The following is a 22194-nucleotide window of genomic DNA, read 5'->3' as shown; positions in this document are numbered from 1 at the left end:
CCAAGAGGAGCTAGAAGAAAACCTGGAAGACAAAGGCGGAGATGGATAGATGAAATTCATGAGTTTGTGGGTAGTAAATGGATGGCCAGTGCTCAAAACAGAAGGAACTGGAAAGTGGCTGGAGAGGCCTTCATCCTGCAGTGGATTGAAAATGGCTGATGATGATGAACACATGGAGTTATTTAGGGAGAGAAATGCCAAAAAGTTTATAAAACTAACAAGGAACTACACGATTTTGAAATAACAGAGCAAAGTGCAGGAGAAATTGAAGTTAAACATAGGAAAGGCACCTGGGGTGAATGGGATAGATCCAGTTATATTAAAGGAGGCAGCAAAAGAAGTATTAGCATTAGTGGAGGCATTTGATGCAAGAAAGCAAGCTTGTGCAGCATCAGCCAAAAAAAAAAAAAAAAAACCCACTTCCACTTCACCCCTCTGTTCGTTCAAAATACCTGTCCAGCTGAGCCTTAAACTTATTTAGGCTATCAACCTCCACCACAAGGGATGGAAGTCTGTTCCACCAACCAACCACCCGCTGGCTAAAGGCAAATTTCCGCACGTCTATCCTACATCTGTCTTTCCTCAATTTGAATTTATGCCCTCTCAGGTGATTTTTCTGGGCTAGAGGAAGAATCCCATCAGCATTGAGCATGCTTAAACCATTCAAGGCTTTATACACCTCTATCAGATCACCTCGCTGGTGCCTAGTCTCCAGACACTGTAATTTGCAAAACTTAAGCCTTTCTTCGTAAGAGCACCCCTTTGTTCCATTCACTAATCTTGTTGCCCTTCTCTGTACTCGTTCCAGTAGCTCTACATCCTTTTTGAAATGAGGTCTCCAGACCTGTATACAGTACTCTAGGTGTGGCCTGACCATCGCCTTATACAATGGAATAATCACCTCCTTATCCCTGCTGGAAAATTTCCTGTATATCATTGACAATATTCCATGAGCTACTCTTGCAGCCCGTCTGCACTGCTCAGAGAACTTCATATCTGCCTGCACAACCACCCCCAAGTCCCTTTCATTCTCTACCACTGTCAGTGTAGTACCACAGAGTTGATACGTTGCTCTGGGGTTGCTGTTTCCCATGTGTAGTACTTTACATTTGTCAATGTTAAACTTCATATGCCACCTCTCACCCATCTGCTCAACCTTTCCAGATCCTGTTGCAGCAGCATAGTGTCAGTAGTGTCCTTGACAACCCTGCCAACCTTTGTATCGTCTGCAAACTTGGACATTAAGCCCGATATACCATCATCAATATCATTTATAAATACAGAAAACAATAATGGACCCAACACTGAGCCCTGAGGGACTCCACTAATAACATCAGTCCACGATGAGCAGTGTCCATTGATTACCACTCTGTCTTCTCCCCCTCAACCACCCCTTTATCCATAGCAGCAATTTGCCTCCAATGTCACACTGCTCCAATTTGTGTAGCAGTCTTCCATGTGCAACAGTATCAAAAGCCTTTCTAAGATCCAAGTATATAATATCAAAGTTATTCCCTGCATCCAGTTCTTTTGTGACTGCATCATAGTATCCAATCAAGTTGGTCAGGCAAGACTTCCCCTTGTCAAAACCATGCTGTGTCTGAGCTATAACTGAAGTCTTGTCTAAATGATCCTGCAGTGCTTCTTTAACCAGTGCCTCCATTAATTTTCCTGGAACAGAAGTTAAGCTCACAGGTCTATAATTACTTGTTTTCTTTTTTTTTTTTTTTTTTTCCTCGATTTGGTAGTTGTTGGCGCATCGGCTTCTGTGGCCATATTGCACCTCCCAAGGTTTTTGCAGTACTTTGATCCAAGCCCGAGGCGGGAATCGAACCCGCGACCTTTGGGTTGCCGGGCAGGTACTTTACCCACTCGGCTAGCCCGGTCGGCATATAATAATAATTACTTGTGTCAGCCTTTGATCCTCCTTTGTGAATTGGGGTCACATTTGCACATTTCCAGTCTATGGGTACCTCCCCTGAGTCCAAGGAAGCTCTCATAATTATGGCTAAGGGTTTGCTTACTTCCTTTGCTGCCTCCTTTAATATAACTGGATAGATCCCATCCACCCCGGGTGCCTTTCTTGTGTTTATCTTCAACAGTTTCTCCTCCACTTTACTCCCAGTTATTTCAAGATTCTGTAGCTTACTGCTAGAGTTGAGTACACCTCTGGCATTCCCCTCGCTGAATAACTCCTCATGTGTGAATGTCGATGCAAAATATTCATTTAGTTTGTTAGCTACCTGAGCAGGATCATCAACAATTGACCCATCAATATCAAGTGGACCAATCTGATTCATCCCCTTCCTTCTAGAGTTTACATAAGTAAAGAACTCTTTGCTGTTTTTCTTTGCATCCCTTGCCAAGGATTTCTCGTAATCTGCCTTCGCCTGCCTAACCTCCTTTGTAACTTGGTTGCATATCAACTTGTATCTATCATAGGTAAGTAAGCAAACAGTTAGCTGTAATTATGAGGATTCAGGGGGAGATGTGCAAATGTGAGAGAAATGGTGGTAATCAATGGACACTGCTCTTTGTGGACCAATGTTATTGGTGGAATGCCCCAGGGTTTGCTGTTGTGCCCATTGTTGTTTTTTATATTTATCAGTGATATTGATAAAGATATATCAGGCTTAACGTTGAAGAGTGTAGATGACACAAAGGTTGGCAGGGATATTAATGACAGTATGCTAGCGCAAAATAAAAGTATAAAAAATAAATATAAATATAGAATATGAAAGTTGGGCAGATGGGCTAATAGGTGGCAACTTAAGTTTAACATTGTCAAATGAAAAGTACTGCATATGGGTAGCAGTAACCCCAGAGAAATGTACTGATTATGCATACTCAGGGTAGTGGAGAATGAAAAAGACATGAGGGTAATTGTGTAGTCAGATATGAAGTTTTCTGAGAAGTGCAGACAAGCTGGCAGAGCAGATCATAGTCTTGTCAATGATATATAGGAATTTTGCTAGCAGAGATAAGGAAGTGATGATCCCCTTGTATAAGGCAGTGGTCGCACGACACCTTGAGGTCTGGAGTCCTTATTTAGGAAGGATATAGAGTTGCTTGAGTGGGTACAGAGAAAAACAACAACAAGATTGGTGAGGGGGAACAAAGGGGTTCTCTTACCCAGGAAGGCTTAAGTTCTGTAAATTTCAATATCTGGATACTAGGCACCTGTGAGGTGATCTGATTGAGGTGTATAAGGCCTTGAACGGTTTGAGCAAGATTAATGCTGATGGGATTCTTCCTCTTACTCAGATTGTGCACCTGAGGGGCATAAATTCAAGTTGAGGAAAGACAATTGTAGAATAGATGTACAGAAATTTGTCTTTAGCCAGTGGAAAGGGAAGTTTGGTGAAAAAGGAAGTTATTTTGGCTGATGCTGCATAAGCTCACTATCTTGCATTGCATGCCTCTACTAATGCTAACTCTGCTAATCATTTGGAACTCTTTGACGTTGTATTTCTGCAGTCCAACTTTCCTAGGAGTGAGGTAGTTTTCCTTGGTTATTTTAACATTCACAAGTTCAGCTGGCTTCCTTTTCCAGTCAAACTGACCTAGCTGGTCGATATGCTCAGGCTTTGCAATTACTAATGACCTCACAAAAATTGTTCATTTACCAGAATAGCAGACAATCCTCACCATACAGCCAACATTCTTGATCTTTTTCTCACAAGCAATCATTCTAAGTACACAGTTGAGGTGAATGGTCTTCTAGGCACCTCAGATCACAACTTGGCAATGGTCCCTTCTCAAATGAAGCCTTTTTCTCTTGGCCATTCTCAACCTCATGTTGTTTGGCATTACAAGAATGAAAATTGGGATGATCTGTGAAATTCTTTTCTTCTTTTCCTTGGTCAGATTACTGTTTCAAATCTTCTGATGTCAAACATCCTTTATCTAAACCTTGATTCTCCAATAAATGTGCTAAGGCAATTCAAGATAAAAATTGTTGCATATTGTAATTGGCTTGCAACAATTTTAAAGCAGTTAATCAGTCCAAACTAGATTCTGAAGAGGCTCAGAGTAGAAAACGTACTTCCTGCCCAAATGGTAAATGAGCAAAGTGGTCTCTTGCCAAGGTGTTGGCTTCTATCCCTCCAAAATTCTCCAACTGGTTTGACTTTGTATATTAATGACAGATGGTACTATTGTCACCTCAGCTGAAGATGACAATAGTACATTCTTCTAACTCTTGTATTAATGGTCTTGATCAACCACCTCCTACCATTCCCAGTACACTTCATTCAATGCTTCTGTAGTCTTATGTCAAAAGAATATCAGAAGAATTTCAATAGCCTCGTTGCCAAGAAAGCACCAGGTGCTGATAGTATTTTTCTACTTGTTTTCAAAACCTATCTCCTCAGCTCATTCCTGTTCTATGTTGCCTTTTTACACTTCCTTATTCCACCAGTGTTTTCTCTTCTGCTTGGAAATTTACTCACATCCAAAAGAGTGACTAATCCCTCCCATTGCACTTATTTCTGCTCTTTCTAAAGAAATAGAGAAATCTATTTCTATTAACTGCCAACTCCTAAACTATTTAGAAACCCTCCAACTGATTAATTATAGCCAGTATGGCTTCCATCAGTGTCAATCCACTGGTATTTCACATAAATGTCTCCTAAATAAGCTTATATGTTATGGTTTGACAACTTTTTTTTGTAACTGAATATCCAGTTTTTTCTGTCTTTAATTTCTCCACTAATGCATGTATTTCCCAAGGTTCAGTTTACTCTCCCATTCTTTTGATCTTGTATATTAATGACATTCTTCCATTGACCCGAAATCCTGCTCATGGCTTTTCTGATGATAGAACATTGCATTCCACATTCCAGGTTGAGAAATCTTGCCTTGTGCAAACAGCTTCAATATCCACTACCCTTCCCTACAAATTCCCTTCTTGAATATCCACTACCAATTCTCTAAATGCTGATATCAGGTAATTCTCCAGTTGGAGCAAGATAACTTAGTTGATTTCAATCAGATCTCCTTGCAGGTGCTTAGTTTCCTGATGCTGAAATCTGTAGAACTAAGAATTTCCTAGTAAGAACACATTTTTGGTTCCTTCACTTATCTTCCCTGCATGCATTCCAAAAGATTCACATCTTTCTAGAATGTGGCTTCCAGACACATGCAGTACTCAAAATGTTCAACCACTTCTAAGAAAAATAAAAATAACTGTCAGATTAAAGCCAAAATTTGTGTGATTGCTATAAAGTTTCTGAACAAGAAAGGGATGTGGTCTTGTTCATGCATTTCTCTTACTTTTTTGGAATTTGAAGTTTTATGTTCACTTGGAGTATCATGATAAAGCCAGCAGACTCCACTGGCAGAAAATCTGAAGCTTCATTTGGCTCCTTTCAGCTCAGGTTCCTGGCCCTGCCACGAGCAGTGCCTGAGAGTGAAAATTAGTAAGGATTAGTAATTTTTCAGAAGAAAAAATAAGGAAACAGCTGCCCTCAAATAAGATTTAATAAAACTGAAACAAAAAATACTAGCTCTCTCTCTCTCTCTCTCTCTCTCTCTCTCTCTCTCTCTCTCTCTCTCTCTCTCTCTCTCTCTCTCTCACATCTTAGTTGAGGCATTATCATTCAGTTAAATTGCTTGGCACCTAGAGCCAAACAATGTAAGAAATCTTTCTGGAAATAACAGTTAGCCCATGATGGTTTGCAATCCCTACATTCACATTTATGCTCAGTTCTTATTTGAGAGCACTATCTTAATTCTTTTATCCATTTCTTATCTCAATATAATAGGCAGTTAGGAACAGGCACATTCCTAGGGTATTTGGGGCCCGGGTGCTACTTTAAATTTGGTACCCCCTTTAAAATTTTCTTCATATGTGTATGAAAATTTCAGGTTTTCAGGGGCCCTTGAACATTGACACATAGGTGCAGTGCACCCCTTGCACTCTCAAGACAGCTCACACCTGGTTAGGAAGAAATAAAATTAAGCAAAACAGACTGGAAAGAAGTGGCAACATTCTGTACTTTAGTCCACAGAATAAATGTGGCTAAAATTAACATAGTAACACACATATGGTATTACTTAGTTTTCTGTGATGAGTCTCATTTTAAAATTATATTAAAAAAACATTAAGCATTTTACACCAATGCTAGTAGGTGGTGTAGTGAGATGTAACAATTACAAGTATGAAGATTCAAATCTGAACTGATACAAGTTTAAGATAATACCTATTGCTCCTATCTGCCATCCATTTCAGTTGGACCATCACCGAGTCATCATCACAACCACGAGAAGCACATATTTTATTTTGTGCAGTTTCATCGCTATAGTTGTAGCCATCGGTAATCACAAAATAAACAGGGGGTCCAACAGAAAGATACTTTTTCAGTGACCTAAAGTACTGCAACATATACGAGTCCTGCAAAAAGACAAAAATTAAATTTCAGAAAGGATAAACAGAAACACTAATGCTTAATCTTAGCAAATGTGCAAATTTATAAACAGGACATCATTATTATAAGTTTTATTTTTATCCTCTTAAAAGAATAGATTTAAGAAAAATAACAGATCATAAATCTCCCCCTGCCCCAAAGCTCCTCTACAAAAAATAAATTGTGCAAACTGAGCCACAACAGAAATCCAGGTGAAAGAATTTCATGCACCGATGTAATATCAAGAAACTTGGAGAGAAATGCACACTACTTATAATGATATATTAGAATAAGCCTTTATTGAAGAATCCAATAAGTTAAAGGACATCTCAAGTAGGACTATGTTCTCCGTATGTGGGAAAGAATAGATCACTGACCACATTAAGCAGTGGACAGCTGCTAACAATAACATACTAATTAAAATTGATGTTTCATGATGATGGTGATTATGATAATACATGACATAAAAAAAGCTAATTTGACATGATAAACATACAAACAGACATGACAAACATTATATACATACCACAAAAGAACAGGATGTTGTTGTTATTAAGCTTAATGACACAAGGACTACTAAGGCCAAATTGTGTCAGTTCATAGTTTATTTCTTATATCCATATAAGAAATAAACTATGAACAATTTTAACAATTTAATTATATACTTGCATATAGGCCAATACAATTTAAATATGTTAACAATTCTATGTTTGTATGGTTTCCAAGAAAATGAGGTAAAATCTGGGATTCGTTTAATTTACTGAATGACCAAAAGCTGCTAGAACGGATTGATAAGTAAAGAGGACAGTCTAAAAGAAAGTGGCGAACTGTAAGTTGTCTGACAGGATGTGCACTGGGGTGGATTTTCTCCCAATAATAAAAACCAGGTGTGTAATATGAGTATGCCCAATTCTGAGTTTTGCCAATACCACTTCATCTATTTCATCTGAATCCAGACAGCCACAACTCTGTTTTTTGTTTGATCTGGTATAAAGTTTGTTGTTGGTATAACTTTGCCAGATTTGTGACCAGTTTTCATAACATGCCTTGGAAATTACAGGCTTGTTGTTATTTGGTTTTTAGGAGCATTAGCAACTAAGGCCATATTGCTCTGGGGATATGCGGTAGTCATTACCTGACCTTTCTGCATCCTCCATATTTGGTGGTCACGGGCTCAAACCTTGCCCTAATCAAGAAGCATGTGCTACCCACTGCTACTCCTGCCCACCTGGCTATGGAGGCACCTTTACAGGCTTGTAATCCATATACTGACCCTGAAAGCGCTGTGAGAATGTGGCAAGAGGTTTTTTTTAGTGGCAAGGTCAGCGGACTCGTTTCCCAGAATTCCTGGATATCCCGGTACAAAACAAAATGTTACTGATTGATTGGACTTTTTGCATGAGAGTAACTGACAGTGAATAGGTTTCAATGTAGGATGACAGGCAGAGAAATGCTCCCTTACAGCAAAGACACACTGAGAGAGTTAGCATAGATTAGGGTTGGTGAAATGGAGCATTCAACAATCTGTTCAAGTGTAAGCTTTATGATATACAAGTCAGCAGTGAAGATACTGCATGTGACTGAGGCTGCAACGGGAAAATGGCTGCAGCACCTATAGCATTTTCAATCCATCAGTGTATATTGCACAGGAATCACAGTTTTGCCGCTGGGCTAGTCAGGTGGGTAAAGTGCCTGCCTGGCAACCCAAAGGTTGTGGGTTTGAATCCCACCTCGGGCTTGGATCAAAGTACTGCAAAAACCTTGGGAGGTGCATTATGGCCACAGAAGCCGATGGCACCAACAACTACAAAAAAAAAAAAAAAAAAAAATCACAGTTGAGGTTGGTATGAGCTGCATGTAACTGTCTAATATTGGCAGAAGCTAAAATATCCTTTCCCCATCAGAAAAAGTAGTAATCATGAAATGCATGAAAACATAACCAAGGTGGTACAGGAAGAGTAGTGTCCTCTGAAATGTCACTTAGATCAACATTCCAGGTATGACGAAGTTCTTTAAGTCTGAGCGACACATGTCAGTTTTCATATGGCTTATTATCATAAAAGGAATTCCACCGGGTATTAAATAGGTACTACAAACAAGGATGGGAAGGGACACTTTGGATCTCAGCAGCATATTGAGACAGGAGCATTTATTTTTCTGCATAGATATAACAGAGGATCATGTGCCTCAATGTAAAGGCTTTGGACTAGAGAAGTCTTGAAAGCTCCTAGGGCTGTCCTTAGAGCACCGTGCTGTAAGACGTTCAGCCATTCTAATGTGCTTGCCCTAGCAGTGTCATATACTGTAGAACCGTAATCCAAGCGTAAATGGATTAGGGACTTGTACAGGTGTAGTAAGGTATACCAATCAGCTCCCCATGAAATGAACGAGACTGATCGAAGTATATTCATATGCTTTAGACAAGTAGTTCTTAAATGAATGACATGAGCGTGGAAGTTTAGCTTGCTGTCCAATATCAGTCCAAGAAATCTAACAGTATTAACAAGTAGGATTGGAGTTTTGTTTATTTCTAGTTTTAATGATCAGGATGGAGAGCACGCAGCTTGCAGAAGTGAGTGGCAGTGCATTTATTTTCTGATAGTTGATAACTATTCCGTGAAGTCTGGGATTGTATTTTGGTTATGGCTAGTTGGAGCTGCCACTCAATGGTGTGCATACTTTTAGACTGACAGGAAATGGTAAGATCATCTGCATACATGTAAGTTTCAATGGTTTTTGGGATGTTCCGTATCATATTGCTAACTCAAATTACGAATAGTGTTGGACTAAGTATCGAACCGTGGTATGCCTTCCTCTTGAATGTGAGATGTAGAGATACATTTTTATATCAGACCTTAAAATAACGATATCGCAAAAAATTGAATTATTTCAGGCAACTGTCCCATTAGACCTAGATGGCAAAGATCCATTATAATACAATAATGCCAAGTAGTGTCAAATGCCTTTTCAAGATCTAAGTTGACCATGACTAGATGTTGTCTCATGATGAAGGCATTGTGAATATGAGATTCAAGCTTTGATAAGCACATCTAGCATTGATCTGTTCTTCTGAAATCCATACTGATGGTCTGGAAGGAGATTCTGTGACTCCAGGATGTAAGTGAGTCTTGTATGAACCATCATTTCGAAAATTTTCCCTATGCAGCTCGTAAGAGATATTGGCCTATAATTTTGAACCAGGGTAGGATCTTTATCTGGTTTTGGTATGGCAATAATGAACAAATGGCACCAGGAAGAAGGACAGGCATTTTCAGAGAAGATCCGATTGCAGAAAATCAACAGGGTACACAAGTCCCCTTCATGTAAATGCTTTAGCATAATATAATGAACACCATCTGGCCCTGAAGCACCGTTGGGAGAGCTACTTAATGATTCTTTCAGTTCTATTAATGTAAAGGGTTGGTTGTACGGAAAGGAGCAGCACATTGAGAAGTTAATTTTATACCATTCTACATTATCTTTAATGCTCTGGAAGGAGGATGCATAGAAGCAGAGATGGAGGAAAAAGAGTCTGTTAACACATTGGCAACTTCTGCAGGAGTAGATATGTCTTTCCCTTTCCAGTGAAGTATTGTAGAGGGCAGCTGAAAAAATTCGCCATTTAGCGCTTGTATCTTTCTTGAGATTATCCAAGTGCCATGTCTTTTTGTGATGGTTGACGCAAAAGCAATCCACAAATTGCGTTTTGCTTTCCTTCCAATTTGCCTTGCTTTTAGCCTTTTATAAGCAATTAAGTTAGTGATAGTAGGACACTTCCAAAAATTATTTCATGCACGGTTTTTATCTTGTTTGGCAATAGAGCACTCTGCATTCCACCAGTGATTTTGGTGAGAACAAAATGTCTTGGATTTTGGAATGAAAGCATTTGCCACAGTCAGAATCTGATTGGTGATGCAAGTAGTTATATCATCAATATGTTTCTGTTGGAGATAAATTGTGTCTAAGAATAATTCTGTCAAAGGCAGAATAATTCTATTCTGCCTTTGACAGAACATATAGCCCATCCCAGTTTGCCTCACTAAAATTCCAACTGGATTGTTGGTTAGAATTTTGAGTTACCGCTGTTTGTATTGAGCAAATAATTGGAAAGTGGTCACTGTTAAAGTGATTGGATAATACTGACCATGTCAGGATTAGAAAGATGGATGGAAAGCAAATTGACAAGTAAACTGCAGAAGTATATCTTGTAGGTAGCTGGATGTAAGTAGGAGATCCAGTGTTTAATAAAAGATCACTATTATTCATAAATTATTCAATTAATTTGCCTCCTGTCCATTGTAGCAGATTCCCAACAATGGATGGTGTCCATTAAAGTCACCAAAAAGACAAATTGGAGTTGTGTAATGAGACTGTCAAGTTCTGAATGAGGAAGAGATGGTGGAATATAAACAGTAGCAAGGGTAACTGATGATTCTGCTCAGGAGGCTAACAAACTAAATGAGTATTCTGCATCTACATTCACACATGAGGAGTTATTCAGGGAGCCAGAGGAGTTATTCAGGGAATGGCAGAGGCATTCCCCTCCCTGAATAAAACTCTGGCAGTGAGCTAGATGATTTTACTAGAAAGAATAGTGAAAGCTTAAAAATGATTTTTTAATAACTGAGAGGGAAGTGGAGGAGAAATTCTTGAAGATAAACATACAAAAGACACCCGGGGTGGATGGGATCTATCCAGTTATATTAAAGGAGGCAGCAAAGGAAGTAAGCAAATCCTTAGCCATAATTATGAGAGCTTCCTTCGACTCGGGGGAGGTACCCATAGACTGGAGATGTGCAAATGTGACGCCAATTCACAAAGGAGGATCAAACGCTGACACAAGTAATTATAGATCTGTGAGATTAACTTCTGTTCCAGAGAAATTAATGGAGGCACTGGTTAAAGAAGCACTGCAGGATCATCTAGACAAGACTTCAGTTATAGCTCACACACAGCATGGTTTTGTTAAGGGAAAGTCCTGTCTGACCAATTTGATTGGATACTATGATGTGGCTGTTTGTTTGTTTGTTTGTTTATTTGGTGTTTAGGCATTAGCCACTAAGGCCATATTGCTCCGGCGGGGATATGCAGTGGTCATTCCCTGACCTTTCCGCATCCTCCGTATGTGGTGGTCCCGGGCTCGAACCCCGGTCTAATCAAGAAGCATGTGCTATGCACCGCTGCTCCTGCCCACCTGGCTATGGAGGCACCACTATGATGTGGTCACAAAGGAACTAGATGCAGGGAATAACTTTGATATCATATATTTGAATCTTAGAAAGGCTTTTGATACTGTTGCACATGGAAAACTGCTGCACAAATTGGAGCAGTATGGCATTGAAGGCAAATTGCTGCTATGGATAAAGGGTTGGTTGAGTGGGAGAAGACAGTGGTAATCAATGGACACTGTCTTTTTGTGGACTAATGTTATTAGGGAGTCCCTCGGTGTTCAGTGTCAAGTCCATTTTTGTTTTCTGCATTTATAAATGATATTGATGATTGATATTGACGAAGGTTGGCAGGGTTGTTAAGGACACTAATGACAGTACGCTGCTGCACATGGGCTGAGAGGTGGCAAATGAAGTTTAACATTGACAAATGTAAAGTACTACATATGGTAAGCAGTAACCCCAAAATAACGTATCAACTCTGTGGTACTACACTGACAGTGGTAGAGAATGAAAAGGACCTGGAGGTAATTGTGCAGGCAGATATGAAGTTTTCTGAGCAGTGCAGACTGTCTGCAGGAGTAGCTCATGGTGTCTTGTCAATGATATACAGGAATTTTTCTAGCAGGGATAAGGAGGTGATTATCCTCTTGTATAAGGCAATGGTCAGGCCTCACCCTGAGTACTGTATACAGGTCTGGAGGCCTGATTTTAAGAAGGAAATGCAACAAGATTAGTGAATGGAAGGGTTGCTCTTACGAAGAAAGGCTTAAGTTTTGCAGATTACAGTGTCTGGAGACTAAGCACCTGTGAGGTGATCTAATTGAGGTGTATAGAGCCTTGAATGGTTTGAGCATGCTCAATGCTGATGGGATTCTTTCTCTTGCTCAGAATAATCACTTGAGAGGGCATAAATTCAAATTGAGGAAAGACAGTTGTAGGACAGACGTGGGAAGTTTGCCTTTAGCCAGCGGGTAGTTGATTGATGGAACAGACTTCCATATTTTATTGTGGAAGTTGATAGCCTAAATAAATTTAAGGCAGAGCTGGACAGGTATTTGGAATGAACAGAGGAATGAAATGGGAGCAGTTTTTTTTTTTTTTTTTTTTGGCTGATGTCACATAAGCTTTCTTTCTTTCTTGCATTATATGCCTCTACTAATACTAACTAATGTACCAACTGCAATATACTAGTAGCCACAGCTTCTAGATTTGTTTTTAACTGGATCGGCTACAATGGCATGTTAGAATTAACCAGAATGGCTTCTCTTCCTCTTGTAGGAAAATGAGTTTCTATCTCACCTGTACATCATATAATTGGAGAATTTTGGCAAACTTGGTGTGACAAGAATGTTTCCTGTAGGCATACAGCTATGGGGTTGAATTGAGCTATTAAATATTTTAAGTCATCGGAATGACTGCTTAGTCCTCTGTGATTCCACTGTATGATGCTGTGCATTATTTAGGTTTATTTGATAATGATTCATCTGGTTGTTTTTTTTTTTGGATGCGGTGCATTTTTTCCAGTCTTTCTTGGGGAATGTGGGGCAACCAGTATTCATAGTATCATTGGCATGCAATTTTAGGATGGGTTTCTCATAATCCGGGTGTATGTCCACTTCCATACTGTTGGTTTGTGGTTCGGCTTTCCTTTCTTGCAATCTTTAGTAGTTTTCATTCTTTCAGTGTCCTGCGAGACAGTTGGAGTATCAGTTGGGATACTAATTGGAGTGTTTGTGGCTTCTCTGGTTTTAGTTTTAGGAGTATCTTTTCTGGAAGCTAATAAGGTTTCTTTAATCCAATTTGCCAAAGAGGTGTTTGAACTCAAACAGATGTATTGACATCTGTTTGAGCTGCAGTTGAAAGATAGCTTCAAGTGTGAGACGCATTGGACATGGTCAACATAATTTGTCTGCGTGCTTCAGGATATGTTACTATATGTTCTATTTCGTATCTTTGAATTTTATTTCAAGTTTTCCATATATCACATGATTTAGAAAATGCAGGATGAATTCCTTTGCAGTTGGGACACACGGGGGTTGAGGCTGAGCAATCTGCTTGTGTATGGTCCTTAGAGCCGCATATAGGACAGATGGTATCACCTCTGCATGCCTGCTGAGAATGGTCATATTTCTGGCATTTAAAACAGCAAAGAGAATTCGGGATGTATAGCCAAATCCGGCAGTTTAAATAGCCAGCTTTTACAGTGATGGCAAATCAGGAGTGCTGAAGGTTAAAATGATGGATCAAGTTAGTACAAGATTTCCATCTTTTTTTAATCATTCTGCACTTCGCATGGATTACCTTCTGATTACTGAGTTCTTGGACTAATTTCTCCTCGGACACTGAAAGTAAGTCCCACTCCATGATGATGCCTTTCGATGAATTTAAAGTATTGTGGGGAGTAACAGATACTGGCAACCTACCAAATGTATTTGTCTTTAATAGCCATTCAGAATGTTTAGTGGTGACTGTTTCAACCAGGTCTCCTGATTGTAATCTCTTCACCATTTTTGGTGATCCCACAATAGATTCCAGATATTTTTGGATCATAAATGGTGATAGCTTGCCCACAGGCTGAGTAGACAGTGTATCACCAGAATGTTAGGACACTACTTCTCTTCTAAGTCTTTTAGGTTGGTTTGAGTCATTTTCATTGGACATTTCTGACCTTAAGCTTGATAGTGCTAAAGGAGGAAAATTATTTAAGTCCATCTTTGCTCCTTTTAGCCCTGAGAAAGTAACTTTCTTCTCCCAGGTTATTGGCCCTGCCACATGGAGGCAAAAGCTGTGCCACCAGTGTCCAGGTGATTGAGGAAGTTAGTTGGGTTAGTATGGATTATATTAGCAGTGGCACATGATGCAAGAAAGCAAGCTTACATAGCATCAGCCAAAAAAAAAAAAAAAACTAATTTCATCTATCCACTTGCTCCAAATGTTTGTCTAGTTTTTCCTTGAATCTATTTAAGCTATCAACTTCTACAATGACAGATGGAAGTTTAATCCAGCAATCAACTACATGCTGGCTAAAGACAAACTTCCGCACATCTATCCTATAACTGTCTTTTCTCAATTTGAATTTATGCCCTCTCAGGTGATTATTCTGAGCAAGAGGAAGAATCCCATCAGCACTGAGTATGCTCAAACCATTCAAGACTTTATACACCTCAATCAGATCACCTCTCAGGTGCCTAGTCTCCAGACACTGTAATTTGCAAAACTTAAGCCTTTCTTCGTAAGAGCAACCTTTGTTCCATTCACTAATCTTGTTGCCCTTCTCTGTACTTGTTCCAACAGCTCTACATCCTTCTTAAAATGAGGCCTCCAGACCTGTATACAGTACTCACGGTGTGGCCTGACCATTGCATTATACAAGGGGATAATCACCTCCTTGTCCCTGCTAGAAAAATTCCTGCGTATCACTGACAAGACACTGAGCTACTCTTGCAGACCATCTGCACTGTTAGAAAACTTTATATCTGCCTGCACAATTACCCTCAGGTGCTTTTCATTCTCTACCACTGTCAGTGTTGTACCACACAGTTCATATGTTACTCTGGGGTTACTGCTTCCGATATGCAGTACTTTACATTTGTCAATGGTAAATGTCAGTTGCCACCTCTCGGCCCATCTGCTCAACTTTTATAAATATATAAAAGGAAAGAAAGGTGAATTTCCTTTCTGGATTCTTACTTGAAAGCTTTTAAGTTAAAAAAAAAAAAAAAAAAAAAAAAAAAAATCACCTGAGTAAAACAGAAAGAAAAGATACTCTAAAATAAATAACTTATTCGCGAAAAAGAGCACTCTACATATGGCACAAAAAATCGTTTGGTCACTTTCGCTTGGCACTCGGGGCTAAGAACAGGATGTACATAAAAGGAATGTTGAACACCTTGCCACATAAAACTGTTGTTAGTTAAAGCCCCAAGCTAAACTGCAGAAGCTAGGGAGGATGATGTCATCTTGCTGTTGCACATACTAAGTTAATCCCCATTCACATAAGCCCACTATGTGAGTGGGTATGTCCAAATGGGAATTAAGTGGTATATAGAAAACACAGCTGTGAACTTTTTGTAGTACAATGGTAGGCATAGTAAGTGGTAAAGAAGTAGAGTTGTGATGTCTGGCCATTAACTATGTAAGATATATATATATATATATATATATATATTTTTTTTTTTTTTTTTTAATTTCTTGAATTTGTAAACTAGTTGTGATATTGGAAACTACTGCTATGTTTTATTCTTATAAAACTAATAATATGCAACAAAAAGATATAATAATATTCAGTTGGTGAGCCAACTGATTTTCATTATCCCAGATGTAATTTGTATCACCTCCCAACAACAAGACTAATACAGAATATACTGGCCTGAGTTAATTGTGCTTTTATATTGTCTTACATAAAAAAAAAGAATTCTTATAATTTTAACAATCTGTTATCCATAACTCCTCCCATGAGTTAGGATGTAACTGGGCCCCACACCAGAAAAAAAACATATATATATTTATCAGTTAAGCAATTCAAAATACTTTAATCAATAGTTATCAAAATTTAAAGGGTTTTGAAATATGTTGCCACTTCTCAAACATAATGAATTCCATAATGTCGTGTGGCACCATCCTACCACTCCTTTGCAATACTTCAAACTAAAAACAGTGCAATGTTAATGATAACAGAAATCAAACTTCTTCCACAGCCCGATGTTAACCTAAAACATTTAACTTCTTTGGACAATCAAAAATTAAAATTATCTTTAAAAAATGTTTCCTCATGATCACTGCATTTAGTTTTATCCATTACTAGTCTATCTCCTCTAACAATGTCTAATCCTTCCTTAAAATTTATTCAAACTACCACTTTCACAACATCAGATGGAAGTTTGTTCCAATACTCAATTATTCTCTGGTTGAAAAAAAGTTTTGAACATCTCTCCTATAACACCCATCTTCAATTTAAATGTCCTCTTATATGAGTTGTCTAAGAAAGAGAAATGAGGCCATCAGCATTTAGTTTATCCAATCTATTTCTGATTGGAGTGTTTAAGGCTTTAAAAACACTCCAATCATATCTCCTTGCAGGTGCCCAATTTTCAGAGACTGCAATTTGCAAAATGAAATTTTTCTTGATAAGAGTGCTTTTTGTGTCCCTGACTAATCTTGTTAATTTTCTTTGCACCCATTCCACCAGACCAGTATCCTTCTTAAAATGAGTTATGTAGGCCTGTATGCAGTACTCAATATTCAGCCTAACCACTGCCTTATATAACAGGATAATCATTTCCTTGTTCCTGCTGGAAAAATTTCTGTATATCATTAACAGAACCCCACAAACTGTCCTAGTAGCCTGTCTGCACTGACAGAAAATTAAGTCAGACTGTACAATTACCCTTGGGTCTTTTTAAATCTCCACTATCTTGAGTATTACACCATCCAACTAGTATGTTATTCCAATGTTATTTACTAGTCCATATTTAAAAATATACTTTTATATATAGGGTGTTTCATAATACATGGGCTCTACTTTCAGGACCTGAAAACAAATAAACAAAAAATAGGTTTATCAAACGAAAAATTTTATTTTGTTTCTCAGAGCAAAACTGGAGTTACAACTAATAAGCTTTTGGCTGGGAGGCAGCCTTCTTCAGATTGAATATATGAATGGCAGTTGGAATAGAGATGTGCACTGCCAGGATGGTGCATGAGGCACGTGGTTAATTGTTTGTTGATGTTTGCGGCTGTGACATATGGTGGTGACGTGGCCAGCATTTGTCTATGGATAGAATTACTGCCTCTGTGATGGGGTTAACTTGGCAACCACTGTTCCTGTTCAAAGAGGCATCCGAGCATTTTATATTTAACGATTACAACCAGGTGCGTTTTAGGTAATGGTGGGACCTGTCCACAACCACGACATCGCGGTGTGGGTTGATGTCGTGGCGGGTTGTCCAGACATGCTCGGCGATAGCTGAATGTTCTACATCTGCCAAACGGATCGCTCTTTTATGTTCTGAGAGACGTTTCTCGAGTCGACGTCCAGTCTCTCCAAAGTAGCAGCTGGTGCAGTCACGGCAAGAGATGCGATAGACCAAACTGCTCTGCAGAAGAGTGGGGACGGGTGTTTTTACGTTGGAGATAAGAGAACGCAGTTTCTTGCCTGGGAGTTGGACGCATTTTATCCCATATGATGTTAAGATTCTACCGATCTGTTGTGACAGGTTGGGGTAGTATGGGATAAATGCCCTCGTGGATGACTCGTCACTGTTGGTGTTGCTGTTGGTCGTCGCGTGCCTGTAGATCACACTTGTCAAGGACGTCGATGGGATAGCCACACTTCGTAAGGTCTACTTTTACTCTGGTGATCTCTTTGCGTCTCTCATCTGCGGAGCTGGAGTGTGTCCAGGCGCGAGTTAGCAAGGTTCGGGCAGTGGAGAGGAGGTGGCCCCGCGTGTGTGCTGACCGGAAGTTGGTAAATTGGCCAGCACACATAGGTTTGCGATAAACTGTCGTCTTCAGGCATGTGTCTTCGCGCCGGACAAGTGTATCTAGGTATGGTATACAGTTGTTCGACTCCAGCTCAATCGTAAACGTTATGAAGGGCGATAGTGAGTTGAGGTGGGTTAGGAGCCGTTGACCTGAGTCTCTAGGGATGACAACGAACACATCGTCTACATAGCGACACCAAAAGGCGATGTGATCTGGTGCGTGTGTAAACGCACGTCCCTCTAACTCCCCCATCACAATGTTTGCTGTGACAGAGCTGACAGGGGAACCCATCGCTGTGCCATGTATCTGCTGGTAGATTGAGTCGTTAAACATGATTGCACCCCCTGTTAAGCACAGTCTGAGGGCAGCGGAAATGTCATCAGGCGTCAGCCTAGTTCTGTCCCTAAGGGTTTCATCATGAAACCCTTAGCGACAGAACCAGGCTGACGTTTCAACTGGGGTTTCATCGTGAAACCCTTAGCGACAGAACTAGGCTGACGCCTGATGACATTTCCGCCGCCCTCAGACTGTGCTTAACAGGGGGTGCAATCATGTTTAACGACTCAATCTACCAGCAGATACATGGCACAGCCATGGGTTCCCCTGTCAGCTCTGTCACAGCAAACATCGTGATGGGGGAGTTAGAGGGACGTGCGCTTACACACGTGCCAGATCACATCGCCTTTTGGTGTCCCTATGTAGACGATGTGTTCGTTGTCATCCCTAGAGACTCAGGTCAACGGCTCCTAACCCACCTCAACTCACTATCGCCCTTCATAAAGTTTACGATTGAGCTGGAGTCGAACAACTCTATACCATACCTAGATACACTTGTCCGGCGCGAAGACACATGCCTGAAGGCGACAGTTTATCGCAAACCTATGTGTGCTGGCCAATTTACCAACTTCCGGTCAGCACACACGCGGGGCCACCTCCTCTCCACTGCCCGAACCTTGCTAACTCGCGCCTGGACACACTCCAGCTCCGCAGATGAGAGACGCAAAGAGATCACCAGAGTAAAAGTAGACCTTACGAAGTGTGGCTATCCCATCGACGTCCTTGACAAGTGTGATCTACAGGCACGCGACGACCAACAGCAACACCAACAGTGACGAGTCATCCACGAGGGCATTTATCCCATACTACCCCAACCTGTCACAACAGATCGGTAGAATCTTAACATCATATGGGATAAAATGCGTCCAACTCCCAGGCAAGAAACTGCGTTCTCTTATCTCCAACGTAAAAACACCCGTCCCCACTCTTCTGCAGAGCGGTTTGGTCTATCGCATCTCTTGTCGTGACAGCACCAGCTGCTACTTTGGAGAGACTGGACGTCGACTCGAGAAACGTCTCTCAGAACATAAAAGGACGATCCGTTTGGCAGATGTAGAACATTCAGCTATCGCCGAGCATGTCTGGACAACCCGCCACGACATCGACCCACACCACGATGTTGTGGTTGTGGACAGGTCCCACCATTACCTAAAGCGCACCTGGTTGGAATCGTTAAATATAAAATGCTCGGATGCCTCTTTGAACAGGAACAGTGGTTGGCAAGTTAACCCCATCACAGAGGCAGTAATTCTATCCATAGACAAATGCTGGCCACGTCACCACCATATGTCACAGCCACAAACGTCAACAAACAATTAACCACGCGCCTCAAACACCATCCTGGCAGTGCACATCTCTATTCCAACTGCCATTCATGTATTCAATCTGAAGAAGGCTGCCTCCCAGCCGAAAGCTTATTAATTGTAACTCCAGTTTTGCTCTGAGAAACAAAATAAAATTTTTCGTAATGAATCCAGAGCACGTAGGCCTTTTTTACTAGGTTTATCAAAAGTGTGTAAAATCTGAATGATCACAAAGCTATGGCCAATTAAATTTTGAAAATAATAAAAATTAAATAATAAAAAAAATAAATAACAATAAGCAAACATGTATCTACTATGAATAAACATTTTCTAGGCTATGTATCTTATTATTTTAAAAAAATATAATAATATTTATTTATTATTATTTTTTTTTTAAAATTCAAACAGTCACAGCTCTAACTAATTAAAATCTGATACGTTTATATAAACTTTTATCATTGTTTTCAGGTCCAAAACTGATCCTGAAAGTGCACCCTCACACATTATGAAAAAAAAATTTTTTTTTTTTTCAGTTTTAACAGTCAATTAAAATTTACAGCCTAATTTTAGTATTTCACAATTATCATACTCTGAATAGCCTAAATGCTTGGTTTTATTTTATGCCAAATTTCTCTTGGAATTTAATTCTTGAAATTTACTCATTTACTAGTTCTTAACTGAGAGAATCTGTAAATAATGATAGCTCTGATAACTACGACATGAGCTTTTAATGCAACCTGATTTCACTGTTAGGTTTAACATGGTATAGTATAAGTATGTCTGAAAGAAGTCATCTTGAACAGCCATTCACCAGTATGTTAATCAGCAGTGATCACATCACATTTTGGCACAAATGTGGGGGGGGAGGGGCACACTACTCCTATCAGCTTTGGAAAAAGTTTTTGGATTTTTTTAAATTCTGTTGACATTGTACCAATAAATTTTTCTTAATTTATTTCTGTACTTTACTGTATATACATTTTTTAATAAGAAAATTAAATATTTAAAAAGTTTTTAAACTATATTTTAAAAAATTAATATTAATTTATATTGAATAAAAAATTATAGCCATAAAATGTAAATATGAAATTAGTAGTCTTCTGTTTTCCAGTACAGACATCGGTTAAGAGCATGAATTTACAATTGTTTCAGCTTATACAGGGTGTCTCAAAATTATTGGTACAAACGTTTAGGGGAGGTAGGTAACATCTAAAGGAATGTGAATTGCATAGGAACCCATAACCAGAAACGTCATGGGAAAGTAGTAGCAGAGGCACAAGAAGCAGAAATGACACAAGACAGTAATTAGTGGCAAACATTTGACATAATATTAACAATGGAGTACGAGATGGATGCATTTCATGATGTTACAACGGATGCTCAAAGATTCCACCTTGAGACATGATGCATGCGTGACACTGACACAGCAGAACACACTTGGAGTTTGTTTGACAGTAGCAGCAGCGCAGACGAGTGTCGCCACAAGATCCATTTCCGTCTTCACAGGCAATTCATACACGATAGATTTGAGGGCCCCCCACAGAAAGAAATCAAGGCTCGATAAATAGGTGAGCGTGGGGGCCAAGCAACGGGTCCACCACGGCCAATCCATCGACACCCAAAACACCTGTTCAAATGGTCATGAACACACCTTCCATAAAGGGCAGGCGCCCCGTCATGTTGAAACTAAATGTTGCATCTCACATTTGCTGAAACATCGCAAGTAACCCTGGTAGAACTTGTTCAAGAAAGATCCGATATTTAGAGGAGTTCATGCGGGATGGTAAGAGGTGTGGGCCGACTAAGCAGTCACCGACCATACCTGCCCACACATTTATTATGAAGCGATGTCGTGCCGCATGGGGGTGCACAACGTGTGGGTTGTCGTGAGCCCACACATGAGCATTGTGCTGATTGAATAATGCCTTCCCAAGTGAAATAAGCCTCGTGTGTGAACAAAACATAGCCTGGAAAATTCAAGTCTTGAACACTTTCTTGGAGAAACCACTGCACAAAATCCACACATGCAGGATGATCTTGAGGGAGCAGTAACTGAATCCTTTGGAGATGAAAGGGGTGTAAGGAATTGTCGTGCCAGACACGCTGTACACTGCAACGAGACATTCCTAAGGCAGATGCAATGGCACGTGTGCTGGTAGTAGCATTATTCTGGACGGCATTCAACACACTTTCTTTCATGGCAGGAGTTCGGGTCAAACATGGTCTGCCCACACTACTCCTGTTACCTCTAAATGACCCATAATCGCACAAATTTTGATGCACATGCGCAAACAAATGGTGGTCCAGTACATGTCTGTCTGGGAAGTGTTCTCCATAAGTTCGTTGAGTGGCTCGTCCATTGCCCTCTGCTAATCCATACAATAGGTGCATGTCTGCCAGCTCAGAGTTTGTATGTCAATGCATGCTCTCCATGCAGCAACTACTGCTTGAATGGGTAAACCAGAAATTTTCCCTCCCTCTCGCGAACTGATG

At 39.9% G+C, this 22194-nt stretch overlaps 1 protein-coding gene across 3 annotated transcripts in view; it reads right to left on the bottom strand.

The window, feature by feature from the left end:
- LOC150077842 (NPC intracellular cholesterol transporter 1-like) overlaps positions 1-22194 on the bottom strand; it is a 671091-nt gene that overhangs the window by 177748 nt on the left and 471149 nt on the right. For all 3 annotated transcript variants that reach the window (XM_090384813.1, XM_090384814.1, XM_090384816.1), the window contains one exon: positions 6204-6394. In XM_090384813.1, coding sequence (XP_090240939.1) covers positions 6204-6394 — 191 coding nt within the window. The remainder of the gene's footprint in view (positions 1-6203; positions 6395-22194) is intronic.

This window comes from Mastigoproctus giganteus, chromosome 11 (genome assembly GCF_048544385.1).
Source record: "Mastigoproctus giganteus isolate SK-2022 chromosome 11, ASM4854438v1, whole genome shotgun sequence".
Classification (NCBI taxonomy): Eukaryota; Metazoa; Arthropoda; class Arachnida; order Uropygi; family Thelyphonidae; genus Mastigoproctus; species Mastigoproctus giganteus.
Note: the sequence above shows the minus strand (reverse complement) of the source record. Positions and strands in the feature narration are given on the sequence as shown.